This window comes from Ailuropoda melanoleuca, chromosome 2 (assembly GCF_002007445.2).
Source record: "Ailuropoda melanoleuca isolate Jingjing chromosome 2, ASM200744v2, whole genome shotgun sequence".
In the NCBI taxonomy this organism is placed as follows: Eukaryota; Metazoa; Chordata; class Mammalia; order Carnivora; family Ursidae; genus Ailuropoda; species Ailuropoda melanoleuca.
The window spans coordinates 1,481,555-1,503,549 of record NC_048219.1 but is presented as its reverse complement, the minus strand read 5'-3'; the positions used below and the strand labels follow the sequence as shown (position 1 = coordinate 1,503,549).

General features: G+C 40.9%; 1 protein-coding gene across 10 annotated transcripts in view; it reads left to right on the top strand.

The window, feature by feature from the left end:
- HP1BP3 (heterochromatin protein 1 binding protein 3) overlaps positions 1-13,650 on the top strand; it is a 35,694-nt gene extending 22,044 nt beyond the window's left edge. For 6 of the 10 annotated variants that reach the window (XM_034645827.1, XM_002928096.4, XM_034645833.1 and 3 more), the window contains 5 exons: positions 2,622-2,712; positions 7,734-7,893; positions 9,551-9,662; positions 11,280-11,393; positions 11,828-13,650. In XM_034645827.1, the coding sequence (XP_034501718.1) occupies positions 2,622-2,712; positions 7,734-7,893; positions 9,551-9,662; positions 11,280-11,393; positions 11,828-12,122 (772 nt within the window). In that variant the 3' untranslated portion in view covers positions 12,123-13,650. Of the gene's footprint in view, positions 1-2,621; positions 2,713-7,640; positions 7,894-9,550; positions 9,663-11,279; positions 11,394-11,827 lie in introns of those variants that run through there. The other 4 variants (XM_034645819.1, XM_034645847.1, XM_034645841.1 and 1 more) reach the window with 2 other exon arrangements.
- The last annotated feature ends 8,345 nt before the right edge of the window (positions 13,651-21,995 follow it).

Here is a 21,995-nt window from a genome sequence, read left to right as displayed (position 1 = left end):
TCCGTGCTGGGTATAAAGCTTGCTTAAGATTCTCTCCCTGTCTCTCTTTGCCTCCTCTATCCCCCCCCCCAAAAAAAGTTAAATTTTAAGAAGACAGTGTTTTTTCATATAATATGCAAGTCACCTCCTTAATTTGGTAACAATTATTTTTTCCAACCCTAAATTAAAAACTGGGCATGTTGGGTTTACATAGACACTTTGGGTTCATTCTAAGAAGGTACCTTTAGAAACTTTCTAAAGGGTAAGGGCGCCTGGGTGGCTCAGTCGGTTAAGCATTATGGTCCCTTCAGCTCAGGTCATGATCCCAGGGTCCTGGTATTGAGCCCCACAACAGGTTCCCCGCTCAGCGGAGAGAGAAAGACTGCTTCTCCCTCTGCTTGCTCCCCCTGCTTGCTCCCCCTGCTTGTGTCTGTGTGTGTGCGCGCGCGCGCTCTCTCTCTGTCAAATAAGATTAAAAAAAAGAAAGAAACTTTCAAGTTTTTCTGTTGACATGGCATTAGGAATCATTGTATCTGGTATAACTTCATCATAGTCTTTTTTTGATTTTCTCTTTGCCTCCACCAAAGTAAGAACATAGCCCAAGATTCGGCTGTATGCCCTATACTATTTCTCTAAACTTTTTAATCTCTTTGGTGACCCTTAAAACACTTTCAACACTAAGTAATATCAAGAGTCTTTTGATCTTCTTAATTCCATTTATGCATTTCTTTTTTTCTTTTTTTTTTTTGGAAGATTTTATTTATTAAAGACAGCACGAGAGAGAGCAAGCACAAGCAGGGAGGAAGGGCAAAGGGAAAGGGAGAAGCAGGCTCCCCGCTGAGCAGGGATCCGACGTAGGACTTGATCCCAGGACCCTGGGATCATGACCCAAGCCGAAGGAAGACACTTAATGGACTGAGCCATCAGGCGCCCCATTAATGCATTTCTAACAGACTGATGTAACTTTCTTATTTAGATGCTTGCAACTCAGAATCCTTGCTACTATCAGCTGCATTTTTGTCTTCCATCCCTTACCTTTGATTCTCTCTGTGCATGGCTTTCATTTTAATAATCTCTCAGTGCAGACTGATTTTCTCCACGGTTGAAAAACATGGCAATCAGCAATCACCCATTATTCCCTGCTTCTAATTAAACTGGTGTAATTATCTAATTAGAAACAAACTTTGTTATAATAATAAGAAGTCCCTTGAATTTACATAGGGCTTTATAAAACACTTTTGTTTACACTGTTTTCCATAATTCTTAAAATAGACTTAAAAATATATATTCCTACCTCAATTTTGCTTACCCAGGGGTACCTGACTGTTCTCTGGGAAAGCCAGAACTTTGTTTTTCAACTTCACACTTCTTACCTTTTCCACTGTTCTGGGTGTCTTATATTGGAAAGTGCAAGCATAGCACAGTGAGTAAGAACGTAGAATCTGGAATCAGCCTGCCTAAGTTTGTTACTGGTTCTTCCACTGCCTAGCTGTGTGACCTTGGAGAATTGACTTTTCTGTGTCACTCAGCTTTTCCCCATCAGTAAAGTATGGGCAATAATAGTACCTGTTTCTTGGATTTGTTGTATTTTCTGGTTTATTCCATGCATATAAAGCATTTCAAACAGCACTTGGCACCTTAGTAAGTGCAGAATGGTGTGATGCAGACTACTGAATTTTTCAAAACAGATCTGTGCCTGGAAATTAGCAGTAAGTTAAAGAGATGGGGCTTGATTAGGCCTAGAAAAATGTAGAAATTTTTTTTTAGGATTTTATTTATTTGTTGGGGGCAGGGGAGAGAGAACACGTGCACATAGTCCCCTTTAAGCCCTAAGTCAGCTTGACCGGTTTGTCCCTGCACCTAAGATTCCCCACCCGTCTCTCAGACTGCTGCTCCTTGACATGACTGTCTTGCACTTGTTCTGTTTGTTTGTTTGAAAGATTTTATTTTTTAAGTAATCTCCGCTCAACTTGGGGCTCAGACTCACAACCCCAAGATTAAGAGTTTCATGCTCTTTGGACTGAGCCAGCTAGACGCCCCTTTTATGTTTTTAATGATATTCAGTTTCTTCTTTCCTGCCATTTGGTTTTGATGACCTAGTGGTGTTTGTGTATTTTAAACTATAACCCTCTTAAGTCAGAGACACTGTTAAGAACAACCAATTTTCTTTCCCAGGGAATTATATTTTATTAGGCTAACCTCAGATACTGGTTTGTAAAAAATGACTCCATTGTTTTTGTTAGTGTGTTACATACTTTTTTAAAAATCTAGGAATTTTGCCTCAGAGAATTTCAGAGTTGAGTGGGACTTCAAACATACACATGCTTTGCTTGATTACATAGTTTGGTTGCCATTGTGGTTGATGGAAATAAATGGAGGGTGTTTGGAGTGCCCTGAAGTTTGGAAATTGGTTGTGTGTGGTACATGGTTCTGTGTATCTGGGTAATGACTTAACTTCTTTGCTTGAAAAAAAAGAATGCCACTTGTGTTAAGGGTGTCAGTACTTTATTTTATTGTCCATTTTAACAAAGTACCACATATAATAAGAATCAGAGCATAGTTCAGGGAATAACCCTGGATTTGTTTCTTCAAATCTCTCCTTCATTGATCTATTGATCGTTATTCTTTTGTTTTCTCTGCAGACCTCAGCTGTTGAAGAATGCTCTGCAGAGGGCAGTAGAGAGAGGCCAGTTAGAACAAATAACTGGCAAAGGTGCTTCTGGGACATTCCAGGTTAGAGGCTGAAAAGGATTGTAGAGAAGTGGTTCTCAAAAAGTTTTGGTTTCAGGACCTCCTTATACTCTAAAAATTTTTTGAGGACCCCAAGAGGTTTTTTTTATGTGGGTTATACCTATCAATATTTACTGTATTAGAAATTAAAACTGAGGGAATTCCAAATATTCATTTAAAAAATTTTTTCACATTAGCATGAGTAATACATTTTTTTGTGAAAAATAACTATATTTGCCAAAACAAAAAAATTGAGAAGAAGGGGGTACTGTTTATTAAAAACTTGCAGAAGTCTTTAAAATCTTGCTTAAGAGAAGACAGCTGGTATCTGTTCAACACATTTTGGATTATATCTATGAAGAAAATTCACCACACATAGTAATTCAGTTAGAAAAGCGTGGAATATTTTAAGATAATTTTCAAATAGTTGTGGATACTATGATACCATACCAAAACGCAACAGGTGATAATTTAAAAAAAATTTTTTTTTATTTATTTAATAGAGCTGTTGAGCATGTCGAGGGACAGAGGGGGAGAGACAGGGACAAGCAGACCCCGCACTGAGTGCAGAGCCCGACCCAGGGCTCAGTCTCACCACCCTGAGATCATGACCTGAGCCGAAACCAAGAGTCAGAACAAATGATAATTTTTTAAATAGCTTTATTGAAGTATGGTTTATATATCATAAAATACATTCATTTTAAGTTACCATTTATAATTCTATGATTTTTAATAAATTTGCAGAGTTGTACAGCCACCACCACAGTCCAGTTTTAGAACATTTCATCACCCAAAAAAATCTCTTGTGCCTATTTGTAGTCTCTCCCCAGTCTCATCCTCAGCCAACCTACTAGCTGATTTTCTCTTTATGTAGATTTGCCTTTTCTACACTTTCCATAGAGATAAAGTCATATAGTACGTGGTCTTTTGTGTCTGGCTTCTTTCACTTAGCACACTGCTGTTTGAGCCTTGTCCATGTTGCGACATGAATCAGTGCTTTCATTCCTTTGTATTGCCACATGGTATCACATTATGTGAATCTACCACTTCCTGTTTATTCACAAGTTGATAAAAATTGAGGTTATTTCCACTTTTTTTACTCTTATGAATAACATTGCCTGTGAACATTTACATTCAAATCTTGGTGCAGACACATGTTTTTATTTCACATACATAACTAGGAGTGTGGACTTGCTGGACTATATGGTAAATTTATGTTGTAAGGAACTACCAGAGTGGCTGCATCATTTTACATTCCCACCAGCAAAGTGTAAGGGTTCTAGTTTCTCCATATCTTTGCAAACTCATGTTACTGTCTTTTTAAAATTCTAGCCATACTGGTGGATATAGAGTGCTGTTTCATTGTGGTTTGGGTTGGCATTTCCCTAATGATTGCTGATGTTGACCATCTTTTCATGTGCTTAATGGACATTTGCTTATCTTTTCTGGTAAAATCTAATTCCTTCTCCTGTTTTTAAAGTTGGGTTATTTGTCTTATTGAGATATAAAAGTTATGCAACTAGATACAAGTTCCTCACTGGATACATGATTTGTAAATATTTTCTCTTAATCTGTGGTCAGTGCTTTCGCTTGCTTAATGGTATCTTTTGAAATGTGAAAGTATTTAATTTTGATGAAAGCCAGTTTATCATTTTTCTAAAATTGCTTCTGCTGTTGGTGTTGTAGCTAACAAATCATCACCTAACGTATCACCAGATTGACTTCTGTGGGTTTTTTTTAATAGTCAGCTCTTATATTTAGGTCTATCCATTTTGAGTTTTGTTTGTAGTATGAGGTAAGGATATCAATATTTATTTTCTTGCATGTGGCTATCCAATTGTCCTAACGCTATTTATTGAAAAGACTGTCCTTTGCCCACTGAATTGCCTTGGCACCTTTATAAAAAAACAATTGATGGGGCGCCTGGGTGGCACAGCGGTTAAGCGTCTGCCTTCGGCTCAGGGTGTAATCCCGGCACTATGGGATCGAGCCCCACATCAGGCTCCTCTGCTATGAGCCTGCTTCTTCCTCTCCCACTCCCCCTGCTTGTGTTCCCTCTCTCACTGGCTGTCTCTATCTCTGTCGAATAAATAAATAAAATCTTTAAAAAAAATTGACTATAAATGTTAAGGGTTTATTTCTGGACTCTGAATTTTGTTCCATTGATCTATATGCGAATTCTTTTTTTTTAAGATTTTATTTATTTATTTGAAAGAGAGAGAGTGGGGGCGCCTGGGTGGCACAGCGGTTAAGCGTCTGCCTTCGGCTCAGGGCGTGATCCCGGCGTTGTGGGATCGAGCCCCACATCAGGCTCCTCCACTATGAGCCTGCTTCTTCCTCTCCCACTCCCCCTGCTTGTGTTCCCTCTCTCGCTGGCTGTCTCTATCTCTGTCAAATAAATAAATCTTTTAAAAAAAAAAAAAAAAGAGAGAGAGTGAGCAAGAAAGAGATTATGAGCAGGGGGAGGGGGAGAACCGGACTCCCCTGCTGTGCAGGGAGCCCGATGTGGGACTCGATCCCAGGGCCCTGGGATCATGACCTGAGCTGAAGGCAGTCGCTTAACCGACTGAGCCACCCAGGCATCCCTGTATGTGAATTCTTATGCCAGAATCACACTGTCTTGATGACTATAGCTTTGAAAACTTTGCAGTAAGTTTTGAAACTGGGAAATGTTAAAATGTAGGTTAAAAAAAAAGTTTTGATTATTATGGCTCTTGTGCATTTCCATATGAATTTTAGAATCCATTTGTCAGTTTTCACAGAAAAGCCAGCTAGGATTTTGGTAGAGATTGCATTGAACCTATATATCAATTGGAAGAATCTTTATCTTTATAATGTTGACTTTTCCAGTTCATGAACACTATCTTTTTATTTAGATCTTTAACTTTTCTCAGCGGCATTTTGTAGTTTTCAGTATAAAGTTAAGTCTTAGCATTTCTTTCATTAAGTTTATTCCTAAGTATTCTTTTTCTGTTATTGTGAATGGAAATATTTTCATTTTTAGATGTTGCTAGCCTACAAAAATACAATTGATTTGTCTGTTGATTTTATACAATTGATTTGTCTGTTGATTTTATATTGATTCAACTTTGCTGAACTAGTTCTAGTAGTCTTTTTGTAGGCTCCTTAGGATTTTTTGTGGCTTCCCTAGGATTTTCTACATAGAGTCATATCGTTTGCAGATAAAGACCATTTTACTTCTACCTTTCCAGTCTATATGTTTTATTTTGCCTTTTTCTTGCCTAATTGCACTGTTTAGAACCTCCAGTACAGTGATGAGAGCAGACATCCTCATCTTGTTCCCCATCTTAAAAGGAAGACATCAAGTCTTCCCCTGTTAAGTTAGCTGTAGGTTTTTCATAGATGCTTCTTATCAGGTTAAGAAAATATTTTCCTCTATTACTTGTTTGTTGGGAGTTTTTATTATGAACCAGCTGTTGGGTTTGTCAGATGATTTTTCTATGTCTCTTGAGATGATCGTGTGGTTTTTGTCCTTTATTTTGTTAATATCGTGTATTACATTAACTGATTTTGTGGTAATTCCTTAAAGGTTAGTTGCCATGTAGAACCTGAGACCACATCAGTGAACTTTTTGTATTCTTGCCTTAAAATCTTTTCGTCTTGAACTTTTGAGTGGATCTTCTAACCATGTGTAATTTTATAACATGGTCATTTGAAAAACAGTGGTTCACTGAACTATGCAGGTTATTAAACTATTGTTACATTTCATCAAACAATAACAAAAGTAACATTATATCACCCGCTGACCTCATCAGAACAATATTTAAGGACTAGGAAATTACCAGGCTCACCATGGTGTAAATACAGGTGTTCCATGATTTTAATTTTTTCTTTAAAAATTGCTTTTTGTGCCTGATAACAAATACTGTTATCAAGGGAGAGGTTTATTTAATACATTTAAGAGAATGTCTACCAGATGCTCAAATCCTAAATAACTATAGTTTAGCTATTAGTTGTTTTGTCAAGTAAAAGAGGGTGTTCCATGAATAATGTAGTTAGTTCAGCTCAGAACTCAATCACTGGGGGTGCTTTTCCTTGAGACCACCATCATACCTCCGTATGCAGCTGACATGCTCTGTGTGTTTTCCCATCGCATCCCATAAAGTATCAACAAGACATGCACTGGGGTTGAGATTTAATAAAATAATTTTTGCTACTTCATCAAGGTCATTCCTAAGTAAAATCGACTTTTTTTTTTTTTTTTTTTTTACCCACAAGTGCATAGCAATAAAGAATACAGTAACTGTTGGTACATTTTTGTGTCTCCTCCTTGATTTACGGTAGGGTGGCAACAGTTTAACCCACCATTGTTTTTCTACCATCAGTGCAAATGTCACCACAGTGATGAAGGCACATCACATCTTAGTATTATTATGAAAATAGTTTTGAACTTGCAGATCCTCTGAAAGAGTCTCAGGAACCCCAGAGGGTTTGTAGACCACTCTCGGAGAATCTCTGCTGTAGACCATAACCTGAGTTTGTCCTTTTACCCTTTTGCTTCATGGTGCTGATCTTTGTTCCCCATCCTTTTGTCCTTGGAATATGCTGTGTAATTTTCTCTTGTATGATACCCTCAATATTTATTAAGCTTTTACTTTGCTATTTTCCTTACAGGATTAAAAAGGTTATTATTTTTATAACTACTGCATTCAGATTGAGACAAAGGAAGTATTCTCAAAAGTATCTTATTTATTGGGGCATGACAAGTTAACGTGCTTATTGTGGTAGAGCGGTTACTCTGTTTGAGTTAGGGTAGCTCTCGCTGTTTTAGATTGGATGGAGGGGTAAATGGAAAGAGGGAATATCCATAGGAGGGTTGGGACTCCTCAGTTAGATTGAATACCTGATGAGTGGGAAGAGAAAGTCCCTAACCTGACAATTTATTGTAAAACATATCTGTGCTAATGCAGGAACTCCGACCCACCTGGTGCAGAGGAGTCTTGTCTTGACCTGCTTTGGGAGAGTGTTGTCTTGATGCTTTTCTCTTCCTCCTTGGAAAACAGCTGAAGAAATCAGGGGAGAAACCCCTGCTTGGTGGAAGCCTGATGGAATATGCAATCTTGTCTGCCATTGCTGCCATGAATGAGCCGAAGACCTGCTCCACCACTGCTCTGAAGAAGTATGTCCTGGAGAACCACCCAGGGACCAATTCTAACTATCAAAGTAAGAGGAAGAGTTGTGTGCATTTACTGGGATCAGGGGAATTATCTTGTTAAAAGTTTTACAGCTCCTGCTGTTAATGACAAAACATTAAGTACCGATTGTGAAAGCCAAGAGGGAACAACAGCTTTACAAATTTATTGTTTACAAAAAGAAAAGAAAATGATCAAGGCTTATCCTTAATTTACAATGTCAATTGAAGATTAGGATTTGATTTTACTTTGCTGAAAAGGTTTTTCTCATATTTGTTTTTATTGTAATTTACATAAATCCTTGGTTCAGAACACCTCTCAAGTATAGTATCTTTTTTGCCTTTCTGAATGATTTACTAAAACATCTAATTTCACCTTGAAACCAAGCCAGTGTTTTAAAATATGGCTTATGTTACTTCTCATTGCCTTAGGCCCTAAAACAGAAAATACTTTTTTTCAGTAAAGTGTATTTACCCTGTAAGGTGGAGATTGGAGATTAAAAGCCTTACCCTAACAGTACTATCACATACAGATTAGTGAGTCTCNAAAACAGAAAATACTTTTTTTCAGTAAAGTGTATTTACCCTGTAAGGTGGAGATTGGAGATTAAAAGCCTTATCCTAACAGTACTATCACATACAGATTAGTGAGTCTCTCAGCTCCTCTGCTGGGAGCCTGCTTCTTCCTCTCCCTCTCCCCCTGCTTGTGTTCCCTCTCTCGCTGGCTGTCTCTGTCTCTGTCTCTGTCGAATAAATAAATAAAATCTTAAAAAAAAAAAAATAGATTAGTGAGTCTGGGTATTTTCTCAGTGAACTACTAGAATAGGCATAGTGGTATAGGGTAAGGAAAGTAGAAAATAAGTAACAAATGGAAACTAGACTGTATTAATTAAAAGTAATTTTGAAGTCTTAATAGTGACTTTTAGCATATATGCAGTATGAATTTTTTAATGTTATGGAAGAATGCTTTCTGGTCATTTTTTTCATACATTCCTTTGAGAACTGCTGTGTGTGACTTTTTTTTTTTTTTTTTTTTAATCTTTCCTTCCTTCCTTAAGATGTGTACTGTGTTTACTGTGTATACTGACCCTTACAGACCATTTCATGATTTTCCCTTTTGGTCAAGTATTAGAAGAGAAGATGAAGTTGGTTATTAACCATTTCAGTTTCACTGATATTGCAGCCATTTTTTGGACACTGAATCACTGTAAAATGTAGTTTTGATGGGTCTTTGTATGAAAGATGAGAATTGGTAAGGCCTTTAGAAGCCATGGTATTGTTCTATTGTTTGTTGATCTTTATCGCTGTTCTCCTAGATGATTTTCCTAGTACAAATGGTATTCAGTGGATGTTTGAATGGAGATGAGACGTTTAGTTTTAAGTTGGCTGTTAATCATTTTTGTGCCACTGTAGGGCATGTCACTACCCTGGGTTCCTGTTCTCCTTCCTTTGAAATGAGGAACTTGACTTAAGGTCTCTAAAGTCTCTTGCTGTGACAATTTAACCTTTTCAACTTTATGGGCACTTAATTAATTGTTAAGTGAATTATTAAACCCTTTGACCACAAAGAATTCCCTTAGCACATGTCAACATATCTGTGACAGGACAGTAGATTGATGTATAACTGATTGTAGTTGAGGGAATTATCAAATTGAATAAACTTTCTTCATTTCTAAATTTTTTATTCAGTGCATTTGCTGAAGAAAACTCTGCAGAAATGTGAAAAGAATGGGTGGATGGAACAGATCTCTGGTAAAGGATTCAGTGGCACCTTCCAGCTCTGTTTTCCCTATTATCCCAGGTAAGCAGCTAGCCCATAATGTGAAGTAAAATCTTATTCTAGGTTACAGGCTTGGTCTTAATTTATTAACTTACTATTGTTCTACTTGAAAATAAAGACTACTTAAGGCAATATCGATTTGGGGGGGGGTTAAGGTTTACTTATTTATTTATTTTAGAGCATGAGCAGGAGGGGGAGAGGGAGAGAGAATCTCAAGCAGACTCCCACACTGAGCATGGAGCCCGACTCAGGGCTCAATCTCATGATCCCTGAGATCGTGACCTGAGCCAGAGCCAAGTGTTGGATGCTTAACTGACTGAGCCACCTCAGGTGCCCCTACCTAAGGCAGTATTGTTTTAGAGTAAAAGCTTTTCACGTAAGAATGGGGGGATGTTGGTATCCTGCCAGAGCTATTGTTTCTTTGAGGTCCTTGGCCATTTTTATGTTCATTTGTTCTTTATTAAGTAAATGGTAATGACAAGAAGATTATTAGAGGATTAGGTATGTTTTAATTGTCCATCATTTGGGGCACCTGGTGGCTCAGTCCGTTGGGCATCTGCCTTCCCCTCAGGTTATGATCTCAGGGTCCTGGGATCCTGCCCTACCTCTGGCTCCCCGCTCAGCGGAGTCTGTTTCTTCCTCTCCATCTGCCTCTCCCCCTGCTCATGCTTTCTCTTACTCTCACTCTCTCTTTCTTTCTCAAATAAATAAATAATCTTTTAAAAAATTGTCCATCATTCAAGGAGGGAGAGCATTGGCTGCTTCCAAGAATCCTAATTTGCCTTCTCCATACTACAGAGACAGGGCCATTTCCTTGAAAATCTCTTTTATCTACATTTATTACTGCACTAAAAAATATATTGAGCACCTCCTATGGGCCAAGCATTGTCCTGTGCACCCATGCGATGGCCTTCTTATACTTTCATTTCTAGTAAAGTGCCATGACATGTACCAGTGAAACCCTGTTTTAGCAAGAATATTGTGTAGTTGCTTCTATTGTACCTTGTTCACAAGCCTAGGTAGGTGTTACTTGGTTGGTTGGATGTTATTTGAGTTTTTCAAACATTAAATTTAATTCTTAAAGTTGAGCACATAAAATACTGTAAGGAATTATTAATCAATGGGATCAATATTTCTATCAGTAAGAGCAAAGAAAATTAGAAAATCCTTGCTGAATTTCTCCAAAACTTTGAAGAGATTCAGCCTTTATATCATTTTGAGGTCTTTGTTTTTGAGGTCTTATATTATTTTGAGGGCAAAAAATGTATACTGCTGTGCAAACTGTTTGCTGCCTTATGGACAATTTACTGCTGTATATTCAGTGGCTAATACAGTAGTGCTGGGCACATCAGGAGCTTAAATAATTGTTTACTAAGTCAATGATTAAGAATCAATTTTATTAAATGGCAGGAGGAAGGGAATGAGGTATGGTCTGGGACTTCTACAGATTTGTTTTAACTTTGTGTGTTCAGAATAGGTTAAACTGTAAGTGATACTTGTAACATGGCATTTGGAAGGGCAGGAAGAAGTGGAATGTCCGGGAAAGAACACCTAGGTTCACATTTCTCCCTTGTCTTGTGTGGGACTTCTCTTTGACCTAATTTTACCTAATTTTTCTTTCCTTTTCTCTTTTCATAGCCCAGGAGTTCTGTTTCCAAAGAAAGAGCTTGATGATTCAAGAGATGAGGATGAAGAGGAGGATGACTCCTCAGAAGACGACTCTGATGATGAAGAGCCCCCACCTAAGAGGAGGTGTGGACTTGCGCGAGGCCCTTCTGCCTGAGCGCGAGGAATGGCAGGAGTAGTCATAGCGACTTCACAGATCAGGAGCCCTCTCAGAAAGTTCTTTGTGTAACATTTGAACTTATCTTCTTAAAAATTCAGGGGCTTTGAACTTAGGAAGCCCCGTGAATATGTAATTTACCATTTGGTCAAATATGTATATCCATAGTTTGTTGGTTATTCAAAGAAAAATAATCCCCTATTTTCTTAGTAAAAGCATCCATGAATTGGTTGAATTTTATACAGTTTTAGTAAAGGCTGTAGTTTAAAAATAATCACATTCCTATCCTTTACATAGGTGACTTTTATCTTTGCTCTATCTTTTGTGGCACAGTAGCTGCTCACCCTGGCAAAGTGAATCTCTCAAGTACTAAGTGACGGCCTTTGCTCTTTGGTTCTCACAGGTTGCAGAAGAAAACCCCAGCGAAGTCATCCGTGAAGGCTGCATCCGTGAAGCAGAGAGGATCCAAGCCTGCACCTAAAGTCCCAGCTGCCCAGCGGGGGAAAGCTAGGCCCCTACCCAAGAAAGCCCCTCCCAAGGCCAAAACTCCTGCCAAGAAAGCCAGACCCTCATCCTCAGTCATCAAGAAACCTAGTGGTGGCTCTTCAAAGAAGCCTGCAGCCAGTGTGAGAAAGGAAGTGAAATTGCCTGGCAAGGGCAAATCCAACATGAAGAAATCTTTCAAAGCAAAAAAGTAAATTTTATAGGGAAAAAAAGGGTATCATGATAAAATTCAGAATCTTATTTTCTAAGGTCAGTGTGCATTTGTTTTAGTTTTGATGCTTTTAAAATTACATTTTTTTTCCTCCCCTATGAACATTATGGGGAGGGAATATAAATAAACCAATTTAGGCATTTGTTAGCTTTAGGTGCTGTTCTTGGTGCCTGCCCCTTCCCTCAGTCATTTTAATTTCTGCGATAACTCTGGATTTTCCTGAACTGTATAATCTACACTTGTCATTTTTTTCTCCCTCCACCCAACCCTCATTCTTTTTTTATGGTCAGCTTTGGCTTTTTTTTTTTTTTTCCCTCCTTCCAGCTTTATCTAAACAGTTGCAAAGATTTTTATATTTGTAGAAAGCATCAAGAATAGGATGCTGGTCGGGTGCTGGAAGTAAAAAAGAGGCAGTATATAGCACTGACTGAATTGTAAAGCCTTCTGCCTGGAGACTCCAGTTATAGCTATAATAATTAATCTTATTTATAAAACCACTCCACTAACCCTCTCTCTCCAATTACATAAATACAGAGACATCTTAGCTTTGGGAATAAGCCAAAAAACATTATGATTTCATTAGGTACTGAAGACCTGTGACTCCTTTGGGCCACTTTCACAATGGTAAATTTACAGGTATTTTTCACCGGCCCAGGGCATTGCATTCCCTCAACCACAAGCACAGATTCCCTCCACCACTTGATTTTTGACTGAAGGGGAAATACAGGAATATATTGAATTTGTGATTTCTGGTGTCACCTGTGTTAACCAAAAACCAAAACATATAAAATCTTCTTGATCAAATGTTTAAATATATTTTTTTTAGTATTTGGAGCATGAGTTGTCATTTCCAGTTTGCCTTTTCTATAAGGAAACGTTGGAGAGTTACATCATTGATAATGTAGAAATGTTAAGTGGAAAAACATACAATTTGCTAAAATAAACTAAATTCCAGATTCATCTGTGGGTTTTTTTCCCCTCCTTTCTTTCCACAGCACTTTTGATATCAAGCAAGTAGCTTCCTTTTTGAGATATTTAAAAAAAAAAAAAAGAAAAAAATAACAAATGAAGCCCGACTACCTAACCAACCCTTCCTCATTTGTATTTGTTTTAGTATCGTGCAGTTGTGTTCAATAGTACTTAGCTTTCTACTTGGGAAATACTGATTTCCGGTTATCATTTACCTTCCCTGTGGCACTTGACATTTTAATTGTCTTAAACTTTTTGGTGTACACCTTCTGGCCCCTTTGAGTGCTGCCAGAGGCACAAGATACTTATTTCATTCATTCCACTTGCATTGTTTCCTGGGATCTCATCTGCAGCCTAGCGTGTGGCTGGGAAATGGACTGGAGAAGATTGGCTTGAAGTAGATCCATAATCATGTGTGATCCCATCATGAGCTCATTGGAATTTGTGTTGCATGTAAGGCAATCTTTCCTGTTGTAAATCTTCCTTTTTTTATGTACATATATTTTGAAAAATATGAATAAACATAAAATTTTAAAGCTGCTGAACTGTAGCTTATATTTACAAATTTCTAGTATATCCTTAGAAGTAGCTAAGTTGCATTCACTTAAGTCTTTTCTACTCCTTGGAATACCTGCCATCCATTTTCCTCTTTTTATTTTTTTTTTAACTTAAAAAAATTTTTTTCAAGATTTTATTTTTGAGTAATCTTTATACCCAGCGTGGGGCTTGAACTCACAACCCTGAGATCGAGTCGCCTGCTCTGCTGACTGTACTAGCAGCATGCCCCCATCTTCCTTTCTAAATACAAGCACCAGTTTATTTGCTTTGAATTCTTTATATGGATGGTAAATGATGTTTCTAGATATATTGAACCTGTATTTAATGAGTAAGAGGCTTAAAAAAAAATCATTTTGCGTTTTACTAAGATTCTTGTCTTCAAGATCGTAGATTCCGGTTTTCTGTGTTTAATGTTCACGTATATTCTTGAGTTAAAAAATACAGCACTGCTGAAGGATTGGTAAACCCTACAGACCGAATTCTGTTTTCTGTTACGATTTTTGGCTGATAATAATTTCTTAGTATGGGCGTTGGGTACCTCTGCTAGGAATTCTCTACTGGGGTCAAAAGTTAGAGGACTTTGGTTGGTTTCTTTGTGTTACAGTACCGCTTTTGAAAAGATACCCTGAATCACCTGGTGGCTGTTGTACATCAGGTGCTCCAGCATCGGGTAAGACGTTTAGACTAGATCATCCGAGATCCTTTCGAACTCTGACATTGTGTTAGCTTCACGAAGTTCAGGTAAGGACGAGAGGGTCACTGCACTCTTCAGTGAAAATCCCCATCATCAGAGACATGCACCTTACTTATGTTGAGGTAAAGGAATGTTTGGGTTTTTCTCCCTTCCAGGTATCCTAAAGGAGCAGAACACATAAATTTTACTTCCAAGTTACAGAAAGGAAGACAGCAAACTCAAAAGGTAATCCCAGCAATTTCTGGCATGGATCAGTGGCTTCTGTTTTCTCTGTTAGTGACTTACTGAGCTCAATTACAGTGTTTCATGTATCCTTAAACCACCTACAAACTAGCTTTGGTAAATGAATCTCAGAAAGTACTGGGAGAGAGATTGTCAGCTTCTTAACCTACAAAATGAGAAAGAAGAGCTACCATCGCACAAAAAAAAGTGGAGACCTTTTCTTAGTAAAATAAAAGCATTCAATACAGATTCTAACCATCCCCACGGACTTAATTAAAGGAAGCCTGGTCCAATATAAATCTTAGGAAACAGATGTATATTTTAATCACATCTATTGGGTATGATTAACCAGAAAATTACATGAAAACAAGAGCTAGGTAATATGCCAATACCTTTAACATTTTTTCCATCATTCCTGCATTACAAAAGTTTGTCAGCCCTAGTCTAGGTTTGCTAACCGATTTTTGTATGAAATTCTTCTTGCTCAGACTGTCATAACTCTTGCCATCCTGAGGGCTCAGGAGAAAGAGGTGAAGCCAGCCATATGCATGAATTGCTGTATTTAGCCAATTAAGAAAAACTTGAAAAATTTAGGATTGTTGAGATTTCTCATCTTTGAAACCTGCAAAATCATATTAATTTCTCTTTGGGTTAAGCAAAAATTCTAATTTTGTCCATGACAAGAAATTCTGTTCTTAATTGGAAAAAAAGATCATTATTAAGCGGTTCCCTCAGAGGTTCTGGTGGATGGGACTTCCCAGTATGCAGTTTGTTTTGCATTTTCGTGGTAGAACAGATGGCCACTCAGTTCTGCAGAGCTGAAGCCAAAGGACCAGAACTGTTCATTTAATCCTGGCAACCCTATGAGATGGTAATTATGTATTATCCCCACTTTACAGAAGAGAAAATTAAGGCACAGACTGTGGTTCAGAAACTTGCCCCAGGTCATAGTAAATGGCAAAGCCAGAATTAAAGCCAGGCTCCCTGAATGCAGAGCCACGTCTAGCTGCTCTGCTCTGTTGTCTCCCGTCGGCAATTCTTCAGGCTTCTGAATTCTCCTCTTACCCTGCAGCCCAGTGGACCCTGTGTTCTGTTCATGGCAGACAAAGGACTTAAGAGTAGAGAGGATTTAGAAATGCGATGAAATGTATGAAGTTTGCTTCTAGAATTTGCTTAAGTTTGATAAGAACTATTACAATTAGATCTCAGATTCCTGGGGAATGTTGTCTATGCCTCCCCTGAGTTTTTTTTGGACACTGTACAAGTACTTGGTCATTCTCAAATCCTAGCTTTGGGACACATTCTGGTTTCCTCACAGTTGACTTGCTACAGGCAAGTTCTTGCAGTTCAAAGGACACTGACACTTGTGAAAGCTCTTTCTCTAGGAGCCACAGCTTCTTTCAGAACTTTGACATTGCCAAGTAAGCCGCTCTCCCCCTCTTTATAAACCATAACTGTATACTTCAGAAGGGCCTACCAAGAGCAGTGCTAGAAGGGGCATTGTCTGACAACTGAATCTCGCGGGCAGGATATCTGCTTAGTAATCATGAGCTGGAATGTTAGTAATCCTTTCTTTAATACTCATGATTCTGATAGAAACATTAGTCACCTGGTCTCCCCTGCTATCGTTGTTTGCCCCCAGTACCCACAGATCTCTTCCCTAAACCCAGAGAGTTACACAGCATCCTTGCTCATCCATTTTACTGTTTAAGAACTTTTGCTCTGGGGGCGTATGGGTGGCTCAGTCATTAAGTGTCTGCCTTCGGCTCAGGACGTGATCCTGGCGTTATGGGATCGAGCCCCACATCAGGCTCCTCCACTGGGAGCCTGCTTCTTCCTTTCCCACTCCCCCCTGCTTGTGTTCCCTCTCTCTCTGGCTGTCTCTCTCTCTGTCAAATAAATAAATAAAATCTTAAAAAAAAAAAACACACACACTTTTGCTCTGATGACATTCTTCTCACGTCAGACCTAAATCCCTTACGCTGCTCATTTGTGTAACTGAGCTTTGCTGGTGGAGTGTAAAAAAGAAGAGGTTTTTGTCATTTCCACACTGAAATAGACTCCTGACTAGAGTTCATTGCTCAGGCCACTATCCTAGCATCCGTAGCTGTGGCCCTTGGAGGCTGTGTCACTTACCAGCTGTGGGGCCTTGGCCAAGAAGCCTCATCTCCCTGAGCTTTCATTTCCTTGTGTGTAAAAGAAAGGTGTTCGGGGCGCCTGGGTGGCTCAGTCATTGAAGTGTCTGCTTTCAGCTTGGGTCGTGATCTCAGGGTCCCGGGATCAAGACCCGTATCAGACTGCTCAGTGGGGAGTCCGCTTCTCCCTATCACTCTCCCTCTGTGCACGTGCTCTCTCTCTCTCAAATTAAATCTTTAAAAAAAAAAAAAAAAAAAAGGTGTTCGAATCCACAGTTCTTGTTTAGTTTAGAATAACCACCCGAAGGTAGTGTGAGATAATCAAGTGTCAAAGAACTGAACCATGTTCACTACACTAAGGTTACTAAGGCATTTTAGAATTTTAGGAAAGACATTTTTTTTTTAAATAAATGAGCTAGAATATCTAGCTCACGAGTTGGGTCTTGTTTAAATTACTATTCACTGTAGTTTCCTATTGCTAGGCACTGCACACTATCTCAACTCCTCACAAATATATTCTCAAAGATGTGTAATATGAAACCCCAATTTGCAGAAGCAAATAAGTTTAGCTAATTTTCCCCAGATTAAATGTGTAGTAAGTGATGGAGTTAGACATGAACCCAGGCTTGGTAGACCTGATGCCCAATTAGCTCTTCTCCACACCGTCCTTTGTGGTTTTAGACCCTTGATAGTTCAGGGAGCAAAACCTCCGGCCGTAAGTTACAACAGGATCATGCCATAAGATTAATGGGCAGTGCTTAGCAGATTTTGAAATTAGGTTTTTAAACTGCTAGGAGCTTATTAAAAGATGAGTAAGAAAAGAGGAATCGGTCATAACTTTGAGTTTCAAATGCCAGGGAGCAGGAGAAAAGAGCAGCCACGTGATCAAGAGCTAGGAGTGCCCTCTAAGCTGGGGTCACCAGAGGCCTAGGCAGCCATCAGCTGTCATCTGGGTCAAATCTAGGGCCTTAGCTGGCTGTGGGTGAAGAGAGGCTCAAAGAAAACTGCCTGCTCCATGCGCAATTTTTAAGTTTTATTTACATAATCTATACACCCATCACGGGGCTCAAACTCACGACCAGAAGTCAAAGTCACATGCTCCTCCCATCTGAGCCTTCCGGGGACCCCAATTTTTTTAAGCTCCATTGAATACTATTACCAGCTGATGTTTTTCAACATAGTCATTACTTTACGTAGTATTTGGTATTACCTGCCTTTCTTTACTTTCCAAAACGTATCCTGGACTCCTCTATTTTATCTCTTTGGCAACAGTCTCTAACAAGTGTTTCTGGAGAAAGGTCCTTTTCAGACCTATAGTTTTCAGTTGGGAAAGTACTAGGAACCATTCCTTGTTCCCCTGCTCAAATAGGGTACAGGTGGCAAGATAAAGTGCCTATTTCTAGGGCACCTGTTTTATTCCACAGTATTGGGAGGGATGCCATTGTATTAATGGTAATATTGAAACAGAAGAAAGTGCAAAATCCACAATAGTTCATAAGATAAAACAAGATTCCTAGAAATAACGCAGCAGCAGCACTTTGGGCTTTCACAGGTGGTCCTCAGGGGGAGTGCCCATTCCCTCTCCTCCAGAAGCAGAAACGCTGCCCGAACCGTGACCCCCTGACAGGTGCCTACAGTCTGTGTCCCATTTGGAACTAACAGTGCAACCTCAGGCAAGGCACTTAACTGCCTGGTTCCCAACTGGAAAAGTGATCCCATTTCTCTGGTCCCGTAAGTTCCACACTGCCAAACCAGAATACATGGCAAGAGGAATCTGGCCACGTAGTGTTGTGGTCCCCCACTTTTTGAATGGGTGAAAAGGAATCTTATTTTAATCAGTATTAAGGAGACTCGGGCTGCTGTGAGAAAGACAACCCAGCAGCTTGTCTCACAGTTTTGTCCTCTGGAAGTCCAGGATGAAGGTGTCAACAGGGCTAATTCTTTCTGAGAGCCAAGGAAGATCTGTTCCAGTCACCTCTCCTCAGCTTATGGATGGCTCTCTTCCTATGTCCTCACCTCGTCTTCCCTCTCTTATGTGTCTGTGTCTGAATTTCCTCTTCTCATAGGGACCCACCCCCGTGATACTGGGTGGGTGCCCACCCTAATGACCTCATTTTAATTTACCGCTTTACAGACCCTTTCTTTGAGTCCCAGTCCCATTCTGAGGCACTCAGGGTTAGGACTTGAATGATGGGGGGTTAAGGGAGGGGATACAACCCATAACACATCTCTGGGTTTGGGGGTGGTTTTTATTTGTTTTTTGTTTGTTTTTTCTGTTGTTTCATCTGTGTTCTAGGTCACTTTGGGAGGGTGCAATATTGAGGGTAATTTGCGGGGACAGCCATTAGGACCCACCTTAGAGAACGGAATTAATGGTGCTGGAGGTTGAAAGTAACTATCAATGTGGGGCGGTGTGACTGAGCAAACAGATGGGAGCTTGTGCTGTGAAAACCAAATGTGGAGAAGCTGCTGGGCCCAGACCTGTTGCAGGCTCACCACCTCAGTGATCAGATTTGAAATGAGGTGATGTTTCTTCCCACTCACATTCGTCAGCTGGCAACTCCAGTACAAGATTCTGGGATTTTAGAGAAAAAGGGGAGATTGTGAGAGCAAGCTCACACCTGTAGTTCAGTCAACGTCATTGACTCATCAGGAAATAACCAAGACCCGGCCATGCGCCCCAACGTGTTCAGGGCTCATGAACCCAAGCGCTCTGGCTTGCCTTTTTTGTCATTTCTTCCTCTGCTGAATATAGATCATTCCTTTGGGCTTCCTGCAAAAGTGAGTCATGAATCCAATGGTTGAAGTTCCACCCTGATGGCTCTGGGGAGCTGTGTTGTCATGAATGCAGGATTAGAGACATGGGGCGGATAAGGATGCAGCAGTGACTGGCTTATGCTGCTGTCCTGCGTGGAACTAGGCTGGCTTGCCCCGGGGATGGCTGACACCTGCCAATGTCTGTTTCCTTTGATGCAAACATCAGCTTTTACATCTCACGTACCTTTAGTAAGGCTGCGTGCACAGTAGAAGCTTGGAGTTTCTGTGCTTTTAGTGGAATTAGATCAACTGAATTTGGTAACCTGGGGGAATTGCTCAGATGAACAGCTACATCACTTTGATCCATAAATAAAAATGAAGGAATGAACTTCAAATGTATAAATTCATTTGGTTTTGAAATGCTATATCCCTGGGTAAGGATGAAGACCAATACAAAGGGGACCCTCAGTGGTCAGAAGCCAGTGAAACATATATATTTTGCACATTATCTTTCCAGATCTGTGGTGTTTTGTTGTAAATCTCAGTATCTCTGGGACCTAGCCCAGTGCCTGCTACTGAGACCTTGACCTGTCCCCTTATCCTGAGAAAGGTTTAGAAAGGACAATTCTCTTTCTGATTTGCCCATTTCATCATCTGATTTTAATTCCTTGGTCTTTTTTCATTTTGACCTGAAACGAATTCCTGTCCCTATTTTATTTTTTTAAAGATTTTTAAAATGTACTTCTCAGAGAGACAGAGAGAACATAAGCAGGGGGAGCGGCAGGCAGAGGGAGAAGCGGACTCCCCGCTGAGCAAGGAACCCGATGCGGGACTCCATCCCAGGACCCTGGGATCATGACCTGAGCCAAAGGCAGACATTTAACCCTATGAGCCACCCAGGTACCCCTCAAATAATCTTAAAAAAAAATTGCACATGCTTTTTTTGTTTTTTAAAGAAAGCTAGTAAGAATTAACCTTTATCTTTTGTGTACCCTGAGTTTCATAAATTGGGATTTTCAAAAAGCAGGAGCAGCTTGTAAACCATCTAGATCTTTCTCATCACTGGATTCAAGGCCATCGCATGGCTTCAGCGAAGGGTTTCCTAGAGCACTTGATACGTGGAACTCATTAAACACCTGCCAGAAACTCAAGGATAAAAGTGAAGTCTAACACCAGCTAGTATTAATCATGGAGTGTCTCACTTACTGTGGGTCAGGTACTGTGCCAAGCGCTTTGCGCACACAATTCCCTGGAATCCTGACGTGGCTGTGAGTCAGGTGTTGGTAACACTTACAGACGAGCCACTCAGGATTAAAGTGATTAAGGCGCTTGCTCAAGGTCCCACATCTAGTAAGACAACGTGCCCAAATTTGGGACCAAGCCTCTCGCCATTACACCCCAATGCCGCCTCTGGAATGGCATGCAGATGCTCTGGGAGACAATGCGCATGCCCAGTGGCTCAAACCAGCCTCCTCCCGGAAGTCACCTGAGGCCCTGAGCCCCAGACCTTGTTTCTCTGCTTCGCCCACCTCTGTCAGGGTGCTCCCCCACTGGCCCTGAGCCCACCTGTCTTTCTGAGGAGTGGCGCGCGTGCAATTTCGGGTGTTTTCTCTCTGCGGAACTCATGCTTCCCGTACACCAAAGGCTGGGCTGAATCGGGTTTCGTATGTATATTTTGGCACCTACAAGGTGGGTGGCCTGAGGGGAACAGAAGTGCTTTCCAGGTCAAAGCTGTAGCGGATCTGAACACCGGTTTGCCCCCATCTAAGTGGATTTCCGCGCGACCCAAAGGATAGGGTCATGTCCCCTGTGCAGGGACCAACATTCACGCTGAGCTGGGCAGACTCGGATCCTCATAGGAAACCGGCCCGGCGGGAAGAGGATGAGGGAGAGGATGCGCGATACCCACTCCCATCCGAGGCCGAGGGAAGGAAAGGTGGGACTGGAAGGAAAGGTCCGGGTGCCCCGGAGGCCTGGTCCTGAGCGCATTCACTCAGTCGTCGAGACGACAATCACTGAACGAACCAGGCTCGGTCCTGCGCACTGGGGATGGAGGCCCCTCCTGATCAGTGCCCGTGGCACTCTAGTAAGAGGAGTGGGGTGACCAGCGAGAGTCGCGAGGGCTCTGCAGGGGGTGGAGGAGTCACTGGTGGTCTGGGAAGGCTTCCCGGAGGAGCTGCTGGAGCCGCGGCTTGGAGGAGGAGGAGCTAGCCAGGGGGCAGGCGAGGAAGGTCTCCTCAAAGAGGGAACCGTCACCGAGGCCCTGTGCACTCAGGTTCATCAGCCGGAGACGAGAGGCCCGCGGTGGGCAGGAACTGCCCCTCAGGCCCTTTGAGGCGGAGCGCCGGGGCGCGAGCAGGCGGGGGCGGTGCCAGTGCCTCTTGCGGCCGCTGATTGGGCGGCGCGTCTAATCGGAGCCGCTCCGCGGGCGCCGATTGGTGGGCAAGGGCCGGGCGCCGCCGCCAGGTGATACCGGGTGCTGGTTCCCGCTGCCACGTGGGGGGCGCGCGGGCGGGGCGCG